We start from the raw sequence: 12,244 nt of genomic DNA on the forward strand, positions 1-12,244 counted from the left end.
CGCCTCGAACCGTCACGGCGCCGGGCTGTGTATAGTTCTAATTTCGCCAGACGGACTGACTATAGAACATTCTATCACCCTTGGCTTCCCAGCATCCAACAATGAGGCCGAGTACGAGGCTCTGTTGGCCGGTCTCAAGAGCGCGCTTCAGATGCAAGCATCCGAACTCATGGTTTACAGTGATTCCCAGCTTGTGGTTAACCAAGTTTCCAGGGTTTACGAGCCAAAGGATGACAGAATGATGAAGTACCAAGCTCTGGTCAGAGACCACATCAAGCGATTTCAGGCGATCAGGGTCTAACAGATTGGCCGAGAAGAAAACGGCCGAGCAGATGAGTTGGCTGGCCTTGCTTCTATGGTCGACAGTGCCTCTCCCAACCCTCTTTTGATTGAATTCCTTCCGAGGCCCAGCATTGAGGAAATCGGGCAGACATAAGTACTCTGCGCTGAGCTAGGTCCTTCTTAGATAGATCCCATAATCCTCTTTCTTAAAGAACGGACCCTTCCAGCTGACAAGAAGGAAACACATAAAGTGCGGGTGAAGTCTGAGCGGTTTTGGCTCTCTCCATCAGGCGCTTTATACAAGAAGTCTTTCTCCGATCCCTACCTGAAGTGTATGCACCCGAGCAGTGTGGAAGCCTTCCTTCACGAAATTCACGAAGGCATCTATGGCAGTCATATAGGGGGCAGGTCCTTGGCCTACCGAGCTATTTCGCAGGGTTATTGGTGGCCGTGCATGCAAGCCGACGCCCAGAAATATGTTTGCAAGTGTGAGAAATGCCAGAAGTTTGCCCACCAGATACACCAACCGGCCTGGGAACCTCTTCCCCTCACTAGCCCTTGGCCCTTCGCGATGTGGGGGCTAGATATAGTGGGGCCGCTACCAACCGCACCAGGCAACCGGAAGTTCTTCATCGCGGCCACGGACTACTTCACCAAATGGGTTGAAGCGGAGCCCTTGGCAACAATCAAGGAGAAAGGCGTGAAGCAGTTTGTCTGGCAGAATGTGGTCACGCGGTTTGGCGTCCCCAAAATTTTGATCTCTGATAACGGCACTCAATTTGACGGCCACCTATTTAGGGGGTTCTGTGAAGATCTAAAGATTGAATTCTACAACTCTACTCCGGCTTACCCACAGTCCAATGGCCAAGCCGAGGCATCGAACAAGATCATACTTGATGGGTTGAAGAAACGGCTGGAAAAAACCAAGGGAAAGTGGGCTGAGGAGCTCCCCAGCGTCCTTTGGGCATGCCGGACAACCCCGCGGCGATCTACCGGGAAAACTCCATTTGCTTTGGCTTATGGCATGGAGGCAGTCATACCTTTGGAAGTCGGCATGCCCACCCTCAAACGTGAAGGTTTTGAACCCGAGCTGAATGCCGAAGCCATTGCTCTTGAACTAGATCTAGTGGAAGAGCGTCGGGAAAAGGCTCTCATCCATGTGGTCGCCTACTAACAAGAGCTCTCAAGGAAATACAACAAAACGGTGCACCCCAGACCGTTTAAAGTAGGCGATTGGGTCTTGAGGAAGGTCATGGGCAATACCCTGGTGCCAGGTGAAGGCAAACTAGGGGCAAATTGGGAAGGACCCTACAAGATAACCGGTCTGGCGGGCAAGGGGGCATATCACCTGGAGGACTTGGATACTAGAAGAATACCCTAGCCATGGAATGCAGCCAACCTCAAGCTGTATTATTTCTAGCTTTAGCTCTCTTTTTGTAAAGCTTTAGCTTTCTTTTTTGTGAAAAAGAATTTTTTGCCTTACATGTAATATTCATTTGTGTCAAATATATAGAACTCATCTTTGCTTTGACATTTTTTAATGTTGCTTTAAGTTTTGAGATTCTCAACTGAGATGATTTACCCCGGTTGAAAGCGTTGATGGTTTGGTCAACTTAGTTCTTCTCAACCGAGATGATTTACTCCGGTTGAAAGAGTTGATGGTTTGGTCAACTTAGTTTTTCTCAACCGAGATGATTTACTCCGGTTGAAAGAGTTGATGGTTAGGTCAACTCAGTTCTTCTCAACCGAGATGATTTACTCCGGTTGAAAGAGTTGATGGTTAGGTCAACTCAGTTATTCTTAACCGAGATGATTTACTCCGGTTGAAAGAGTTGATGGTTTGCTCAACTCCGTTATTCTCAATCGAGATGTTTTTTCCGGGTGAAAGAGTTGATGGTTAGGTCAACTCAGTTATTCTCAACCGAGATGATTTACTCCGGTTGAAAGAGTTGATGGTTTGCTCAACTCCGTTATTCTCAACCGAGATGTTTTTTCCGGGTGAAAGAGTTGATGGTTTGTTCAACTCAGTTCTTCTCAACCGAGATGTCTACTCCGGTTAGATTAATTAGTTAAAGTGGTTTGCCCCGCCGAGATACCTTGTTCGGCTGAAGTTATGAGGCTTAAAAACCGCACAAACACTTGATGAAATTAAAGCTTTTTCATTGATGTAAAAGTAGTACAAAAGGAGGGGCAGAGAGCCCAGTTATATATGCAAAGCAAAAAATGAAAGAAAAAGAGAACTACACTAGGGGGGAGAGATTGGAGAACTCGTCATCAGCTGCTTCCAGGTCGACCGTAGTTCACTCTTGGACACCGGCCTCTGTTTCTCCAGGCTGCTCCTGGCCGCTTCCCTTCTCGGCATTGACCTCGGTTTCTTTAGCAAGCTCTTCCTCGGCCTCGGCTTCCAACGAGCTGAAGACGTCGTTGGCATAAGGCACGAGGTAAACTGGTAGGAAGGCAACCGAGGGAGTGGCAAACACATCAGTGTCAGGGCCTTAACCGAGATGTTTGCAGGCTGACTTCCAGCCCGCTTTGAAATAAATATCTTGAGTAGCGAAGACCTGCTTCTTATAGTTGTCCTCGGCTTCCTTGAAGCCGGCGTTGTTGGCGTCCTCGCACTCCTTCTCCCTGGACTTCTTGAGTGCATCCAGCTCGGCTTGGAGCTCATCCCTCTTCTTCTCGCCTTCATCAAGCTGGCCGAGCAACCAATTGTTGTCTGCATTGGCAATTTGAAGAGTGGATTTTGCTAGGACCAGCTCGGTTTAAAGGCTCTGCACTTGGCCGGCAATGTCATTCGCCTTCTGCCGCAGTCGATGGATTCGCTCCATGACCAAGTGTTCCTTCTGGATGGCCTGCAAGAAGAAAGTTCAATCAGAGAAGAAACCGCGCAAACACTTGTAAAATTTCAGTAGAAGATTGAGATACGTACCATGGTCATGGACTTCACGGTTGATTTCACCAACCGGGTGTCAAGGACGTGGTCGCTACCCACCACGTCGCTCGGCAGCAGGAGGGCTTTTGAAAGGTCGAAGGCGAGCAAGTGCTCCTTGTCGCCCTTGACGGAGGCACTAGCCGGGATGTCTTTACCCCTGTGCTTCAGCTGCGGGCGCCACAGAGGTGTTGGGTTGACAATATCGGTGGGTTGCTCGGTGGTTAGCTCGGCAACCAGTTCAGCAGTTGGATCTCCCCGAGGTCTTTTGCCAGCCCGGCGGGTTGCCAAAGCGACCACGGGGCCGCTGGATTGCCCGGCGGCTTGAGAATGGGTAGTGATGCTCGGTATCTCGGCTGAGGTTGCTGTGAGGAGGTTCTTGATGCGGCTTCGTTTTGCCATCTCTTGTTCTTCGGTCAGCCAGATTAGCGGCACGTCCGGTAGAGTTGGGTCTGGAGGAGGCGTTGGAGCACAGAGAAAGTCTGTAACTTTGCTCTGGCGTGGAGCTAAGTATCTGTAGGTTGGAGTGTAGCCGAGCAACTCGTTACAATCCCGGCAGCTGTAACGGAGCACGGTTCGGATGGCTTCAACGTTGGGATATTGGTAGTTGGATTGCAAGGCCTAAATTGCTGCAAAAGAAACAGGAAAAATTGTAAGTACAGGATATTGAAGGCATGGTATTAACCGAGCAAATTAGCGTGGCTTACATGTGGAACCGAAGTTCTTGCTGATGAACCAGCCCGGTACGTCGGCTGTTTCATAATTGCCAGACACCCAGAAGAAGTCGTCATCATGTAAGTCCTTGTCTAGGGTGCCGGTCACTATTTTCTCTTTGCCCGGTCTTATTTTTAAATAGTAGGCCAGGCCATCGCCGGTGTGCCCAAGTGTGTATTGTCGTAGTATCTCGGCTAAACCTAAGTTTGTTCCTAGCCGGTTATTTAGTTCGTGCACGCCGTTGATTATTCGGTAAGTATTGGTCGAAACTTGGGTGGGTGCTAGCCCGGTGCGGCGCAGGAATTCGGTCATCAAAGGGTTGACCGGGAAGCGGAGGCCCCCTTCAACTACTGACAGCATGGTGAAGGGGCATTGGTCAAGTCGGCCCCAGGGGGTTGTTTCCGTCTCGGCAAGCTCTAAATGGACGTCTGCCGGGATAACGTACTCTTCCCTGAAGGCCGCCAAAGCAGCAGGTGTGTCCACAAGGAAGCGGAATTTCCCCATGTGTAGCCAAATAATTAGCTCGGCTGGGGCGGTTTGGCACAGGCTGGGAATTAATGGCTGCTTGGTCCTTGAGAGCCTTGGAATTGGTCTTTGGTCCCCTTGGACTCTGGAGGAAAACGGAGGGTAATTGTAAGTGGGAGCGCAGTCGCGCAAAATGAGCTGGATTTGAGCTCGGTCATGGATTATGCCAAACCACCTCTGTCGTAAAAGCTAGCTAAGGAGCACGGTCGCTCAAGCAGACCAGCGAATAGCCCGGTCGAGCGGCCAAGTCCTTTTGCTATCCCGGTTTCTACGAAGGTTAAGGCAAACAAACTATTTGCTCCGTCGGAATGATTTTTTGGATCAAAAGAAGACCTGGAGCTCGGTCCGCTCCAGATCTTCAATGTTCATTAGGGAAAATGAAGAACAATAGATAGAGTGAAGGGTTAGGGACGGTTTTGGGTGCCTAATGCCCTAAAACCTATGGGTTTAATGCCCTAATATGTGAAATGCCAACTGAAACAGCAAAAACGAGGCTCAAGGAACTTACCAGATGAGTGAAGGGCCTACTTCTTCGAGCACAAATGCAAGGAATGGCAGCGACAAAGTTTTGCTGGGGATGCTGGAGCTCTGAAACGTCGAAGGCTTGAAGAGAGGCAGTCGGAATAAAAGGAAGCGAGAAGGGGCATGTTTATAGAGGGGAAGAAGCCGCCCAAATTCAAATTTGAGGGGACAGCGGGGTTGGCTGCTCGAGGGCCAATAAGAGATAGACACGTGCCCCCATTAATGGCAGCGTCAGAGTTGAAGAGACAGGAAGGCCAGACGAGTTGTCGACCGAGTAAATCAAGGAGCCGAGCAAGAAAACTAGCTTGGTTGACCTCTTGCAAAATCGAAGACCGAGGAAGGGTTACCCCCGGTCAGGAGTAATAATCCCAGTCACGTTTGCGCGGATGGAATTAAGGGGCAATTGAGAGGGAGATTTATGAGCTGGAAGTGAGCCGAGATAAAAGCCGAGCAAGTTGAAGACCCAAGGGCGTGTTGGGCCAAGATAGCTTAGGATCTGCCCGGAGTTGGGCTGCTCAGCCCGTGGCCGAACTACTTGCACCTGTGGTGACCGTGCAACTTGCGTTGCTCGGCCAGAAGGCACGCACCTTTGGCTTGGCAGGAAAGCCTTTGGTTGATCGGCGTGACCTTTCTAGAGCTTGACTTCGCTGGAATGCAGTCGAGTATGATAAGAACGAAGCTTGACTATTGCTACACTTGGGCATGAAGTGCAGCCTGGATGTCTGCAGCCGTGACGCTGAACCCCGGCTGCCGAGCTCCCAGCAGAGTGGGCTGGCAGTTGGGTTGGGTGATGTACAGCAAGATTTGTGCTGACGGATGGGATAGCAGTACCACGTGTCGAGAGAGCACTGAGGGTAGGTTTGGGGTGCAGAAGGTATATAAGCATGTCTGCGCCCCCCATGTTTGACAGATGCACATTTGGTGAGACATACACTAAACATAACTCAGTCCTCTCTCTCTCTCTATCCCTATGTGTGTCTAACTTGATCGTCGGAGGGGTATTCCGGCCACACACCGCTGGGTAGCTCACCGCCGTTGTGCTTGCAGGTCGATCAGACAGTCAGGAGCTTGGAAGAAAGGAGTGCGGGCTTGCCTGAATATTTGCTCCCCGTACACTATTCATTTGTTTATTTCAAAAAATATACATGTATACTTTTTGCAGAAAGTAGTTTCAGAAAAATGACATCCATACAAAACATTTTCTTTATCTGTTGCAATTCTAAAAACAATGTGCTAGTGGTAGAACCGGGAAGATGTCTTTCACCTTTAAAAACGTAAAAAATATTTTCTATTCAAATAGTCAATTATTTTTTGTATTGACCAAAAAAATAAATAAATAAATAAAGCTTTTACTAAATTTTTATTTTTATCACACCAAATACCAAAAGACATTTGCTTTTCATTGAAACAAACAAATCGTTATTAGAAGTCATGAATCTTACGAGCTTAGATAGATATCCAAGATATGAATTAGAAATACTTGTTTAGAAGTATGAGTACCTGATTGTAAGACATAAGTTGACGCATAATATTTTTTCTTCTTCTTGAAAACTGTTTTTAATTATTAGAATTATTTCATCTATTTTTTTATTTTTTTATGTATATTAATACAATGAAAGTATGTCTATATATAAGACCCATTATATTTAAAACAAATTGAGGCTTAGCATGCAACATGGGAAAAGACATAAGAGATGAACTGCTTAGCCAAATAATTCGATGATGTTTAGCAAATTCATTTTTGTTGACAATCAGATATAGCTTTGAATTTGATTGGTCGCTATCCGGAATTAGCAACGTCAAAACTCTACGGTCATTACGCCTTGGAAGATATGGCTTTTACGGCGTCAACATTCCCAAGTGGTAGTTGCCTGAATCGTTGGCAACGATTAATCTATTCTTGTGAGTTTTCTTTCAAGCACCCCTCTCATTCTTTCTACTTTTGCATGGGTTACCATTAGAGCATAAAACAGAACTGGCTATTTAATAATAGAGAAATGTTTAGGATCCCTTTTGGGAATGACCTCCACACTCTTAAAGTAATCTTGACCCTCCATATATGTGTAGGATCCACTCATATATATATAAGGTCCACATTATGAATGATTCAAATTTATGAAATCTTAGAGTCTCAATCATTACTCATAATAATATTATGGTACATACAATGGTTGTGTACCATGATGCAAGTTATGTGTCATTGCCGCGTGGGTTTTTTTTTTTATTTTGAGGGTGGGGGGATGGGGATTGGCAGAAAGAAAACTTTATTAAAGAAAAAACAATATCACCACCAAGGTTTTAAAAAGCGGCCGCAACTGTTATGTAACGTCGTTACGTACGTAACGGTTTTGGCGGTTACTGCCACCCGTTATGGCCGTTTTTGCAATGTGATTGAGATTCACAGGTGTGTCAACTGCAACGGCTGCCGTAGCGATCGTAACAGTGTCGTAACAGCCATAATGTCTTGTTATGCACCGTTACGTAACGGTTCAAACTGTTTCTTTCGAAAAAACACAAAAAAAAAAAAAAAACTGAAAATGAGGGAAGATAAAAAGAGAAAATGGAGGAGTAAGAGATAGAGAGAGAGAAAAGGAAAGATGAAGAACATGTATTGATTTGTTAAAGCTGTATGACCTATGCTATTCTATTCAGCTGCTATCACTAAACCATTTTGTTTGTGTGTGTCTATCTATATATTGTTTGATAATAATAATAATAATAATAATAATAACAATAATAATAATAATAATAATAATAATAATAATAATAATAATAATAATAATAATAATAATAATAATAAGTGTAGTCATTATTTATTTGGCTTTAAAATATGTATATATATATATATATATATATTTAGGCTCTTATTTATTCTCATACTTTTGTCATTGTTTATCATATATATAATAGTTAGTGATTGAATTTTTGTATAATATAAAGTCATTAATTATTAAAATAAAATGTAAAAAACTCAGTTTATAGTGATTTAAAAATATGAAATATATTGGATCATACTTAAAAATTTACAAAAATTGATCAATATTTATTTTTAATCGAATAAATATGATCATGGAAAAAAAATATGTGTATCGGTAAATTTTTTTCAAATTGTGCAAAAAATAAAAAAATTCACGATTCCGGTTGCCGCAACTGTTACACTACGGGCTTTACACCCCGCAACCGCAACCGCATCACCGCTACCATTACGACGACCGCAACCGCTTTTTCAGAACCTTGATCACCACTATACAAAAAGAGATCAAAGATAAACAATCAAGCCTCCTCAAACTTTGCTAAGCTAATTTCATTTTCAATTTGCATACCCCCTTCCAATGAATGAATGAAAGGATTCGCTAAACTAAAAGGGATAGGGAAAAATTATAACGGTAGTCCCTGTATTTTGTTCTTTGTATTATTTTGGTCTTTATAATTTTAATTAATTCGATTTTGACCCTAAATTTATGATTTTATTTCAATTTGGTCTAATTGATTATAACTCTCAGTATTTTTTTATGAAATATAAGCATATAAGTGGCATGTGTCATCTCTGGTTCTGTTGAAGTCTTGTATTGAAGTCTGTTTGTTCCATCTCTGATCTGTCGGCTGCTGCCTTCTTTCTGGTGTTTGCTGGGTGTTTTATGGTTTCTGTGCAGTGCAGTGCAGTGCAATGTTTTGTTTTTTTTTTACTTTGATCTGCAGTTTGCTTTGCTGCTTGTTTTGATGGTTTTATCTTGCTTTCTTGTTCTCTCTGTTTGTTGGTTCCTCACCAACTAGGAGGTTGGAGCTCGTTCTAGCTCCAAGCTCCTGTTTATTGATGTTTTCTATTGTACTTTGTACGTGCTTCATCAATAAAGTTTTCTTTGCCGATAAAAAAGAAAAGAAAAGGTGGCATGTGTCACAGTTTTGAGAGCAAAATTATAAACTTACTCAACTCAATACGTTACACTCAACAAATTCAGTGATCATTTTTCATCAAAAACACTAACAATATTATTAATTAGACCAAATTGACACAAAATCTAAAATTAAGAATCAAAATTAAGCAAATTGAAAATATAAGAACCAAAATGACACAAGAGACAAAATGTAGAGATCACTTGTGTAATTTGCCCAAAGAAATATTAGAATATTTCTTGACCCATTAAGTAATGCGAACCTTGACCAGCTCAACACCTTGCTGCAAGAATAAAATTCACAATTTAACACTCGGTCATTCCTGGCTTTCCATTGGATCCAGCTAACAATAATTGCTATCAGAGTTACCTCCCAAAATAGCTTCTTAATATTTTTAAATCTGAAAACCAAACCACCAAACCAACACAACACAATAGATGTTTCAAATTTGGTGGTATTACCCACTTCATGTGCCACAAATTTAGACAATTACACCACACTTTCTAAAAGAAATCACAATGAAGTAGTGAGTGATTAGGTGTTTTAAGACAGTCTTCAACAAGCATACAAATGGCCTCACATGAGTCCAAGGACCGAGGCACGTGAGGCTCAGGGTACCTGCCCCTCTCAACTAGTAAGAAATTACACATGAATACTTATAATTGGTTAATTTGTTTACAATAATATATTATCATGTAATTCAGTGATTCAAAACAGTAAAATAAACAAGTGATATATGGTTGCTTCTACATATGATTTATTCACCTTTCCCTTATTTCTTTCTCTATCCCTCTCTACATCTCTTTTTGTGTTATTTAACTTGAGCTTATATCTAAGTATAACATTTTCATCACACTAATTTTTAGTCCTACCTTCAAATAAACATTAGGTTAAGTTGGATTTTGAATTTTGTTAAGATTCCAATTCAATTGTGTCCTTTTTGAGTTAAAATCCTGACTCTGCAACTGCACGGGTCATTCAAAACTGCTATTTCTAGTAATAAGAAGCTCTTCCCCTGTATTTTTCTTCTTTTTTTTTATAATTTTTTTTTTCTTTGCTTTGCCAATGTAAAATATATTTAAAAAAAAAAAAAAAAACACTCCTAGTTTGAGTAACAATGTAGAAGCGGAGAAACTCTCACTGAGTCAACCATCCAAACATTACTTCCTCAGTGGGGAAATGTTATTCTACAGTTAGTTGTCATTTTCAACAGTTGCATCCAATAAAGATTCAAGGATAAATGGATTTTTTTTTTTATAAAAAATAAAATAAAAATACCTGAGCGCTCAGCCGTCTATTACATATTTTATGAATTGTTTTTAGGGGGAATGACCAGAGGTGGAGGCTGGCAGTGGCAGATGTAGTTCTCCAAACAAGAGTCGAACAATTTTTTGTTCTATACTAATTAGAAATTTTAAAAGTTGCTACCATATTTTTAAAAACAAAAATAATTGTCAAATGTGTTTTCCTTTAAATAAAAAAACATAAAATACAATGGATGAGTTCAAAAAAAAGACCACAATAGAAGTGACATTGAGAATGCAGTCAATAATCAAGGAACAATGTCTGCGGGCAAAGGTGGATGGCAACCGGTGGTCTATGGACGAGGAATGTCTGCGGGTAAAGGAAAGTTGACCAATACCAGGGGAGATGAGATCTATACTGTGTTCGTTGATAATATTCCATGGTCTATGAGCCCAAAGGATCTGCATTCCCTATTTGGGAAATTTGGAGTTGCTAGAGATGTGTTTATTCTGAATAAGACTAGGAAAGCAACTAAATCAAGGTTTGGTTTTGTCAGGTATGGTTGTAGTGTTGCTGCCTCAGTGGCCATTCAAAAGGCCAATGGCTTGTGGTGCGATGACAAAGCCCTTAAGGTGAAGACAGCAGAGTTTGAAAGAAAGGCCCCAGCAGTGGGTAGAGGAACAGAAGGAGCAAGACGGTTAAAGAATTTACTTGACCGAACAACTGCAACCAAGCATACAAGGCGCTCGGAGTTGGTAGATATTGGTGTAAAGTCTTATGCTGATGCAGTCCAAGGTGGGCAGTGTCGTGAGGTGGTAAAGCATGAGATTATTGTCACAGAAGCAGGGAATGGTTGGCTTTATGACAGTCTTATTGTAAAGTTGAGAAGTTATCATGTCTTTTCAGAGTTTAGGATGGCAGTGTTGGCTAAGGGGTCTGGTGAGGTAATAGTACGGAAAGGGGGTGGGGGAAGACAAGCCATTGTTTCTTTTTCTTCTAGAGCTCATTTGGAGGAAAATCAATTACTACTTCAGGATTGTTGGAAGGAATGGTGTGAATCAGTAGCAGAGTGGAAGAAAGGGGATTATATTGAGCAGGAAAGAGAAGTATGGATATGTTGTTATGGTGTACCTTTTAACCTGTGGAGTGCGGACAATTTTATGAAGATTGGTAGAATCTGGGGGGAGGTTCTTAAGGTAGATGATGAAACAGTGCCATTATCCTCATTTTCATGTGGTAGAGTTAAAATAGCCACTAAATTCATGGAGTCTATCAATTCAAGTATTTTGGTTTTAAGTGGAGATAGGAGATACCCTGTAAGGGTGTGTGAGGAACAAGTCATGGTGACCAAAGTAGTGCAGGAGGATTGTAAGTGTGCCATTCATGATTGTCATAGCTCAAACAAGCTCGAGCAGATGGATGGTGAACATGGAACCTGTGATGAGGAAGATGATGCTGAGGTGGCTGGTGATGAGTCTCATGAAGGGGTTGTTGAAGATGAGGTGGCAGATGATCAACGGAATGAGGTGTCATTTAGTGGGGCCAATGTTAGTGGAGGTCAGAAAGTCGATTCGTTTCCATCCATTGTGGTGGAATCGGCTAGTAAATGTGGGGGAAACACAAAGGTGGCTGAGATTCATGAAAAACATGCAGATGAAGATGGAATGCTGGCGATGCAGAGTGTAAAGGGCAGCAGTGTGGATGACGAGGTAGAAAAGGTTCTTACACCTGGGTATATGAACAGTCTGAGTGGGGATGCTGTTAATAGGTCTGGAATAAATTTAGAGGTTGTGTTGAATAAAGCCCCGTTAAGTTTGGTTTTAAGTAAGTCCATTAACAACCAAGTGAATATGGGCTTAAGTAAGCCCAATAATATTTCTGTGGGGTTGGGTCAATCCCTTGTTAGTTGTTCAGTGGATCAGGCCCATGACAGAATTTATTCAAAGGTAGCTGGGGCTAAATCTGGTGAGCTGTTGTTAAAGAAGGGATCAAAATCTAACAGAATTCAATCCCAAATTAGGGCTCTTGGTGATGCTGGTTCGGGGAAAGAAAAAAGGGGAGGGAGTGCTCGTCAAAAGCAGCAGGGTGTGTCAAGAGGTGGTGGATCTTCTTCTAAGGCGAATTGGCACAAGG

General features: G+C 42.6%; 1 protein-coding gene across 1 annotated transcript in view; it reads left to right on the forward strand.

Moving 5' to 3' along the window:
• LOC114314678 (uncharacterized) overlaps positions 1-12,244 on the forward strand; it is a 160,233-nt gene that overhangs the window by 6,405 nt on the left and 141,584 nt on the right. The window contains exon 2 of the mRNA XM_082924235.1: positions 6,728-6,874. Coding sequence (XP_082780361.1) covers positions 6,728-6,874 — 147 coding nt within the window. The remainder of the gene's footprint in view (positions 1-6,727; positions 6,875-12,244) is intronic.

Source organism: Camellia sinensis, chromosome 4 (genome assembly GCF_055761805.1).
Source record: "Camellia sinensis isolate YWXY chromosome 4, ASM5576180v1, whole genome shotgun sequence".
NCBI lineage: Eukaryota > Viridiplantae > Streptophyta > Magnoliopsida > Ericales > Theaceae > Camellia > Camellia sinensis.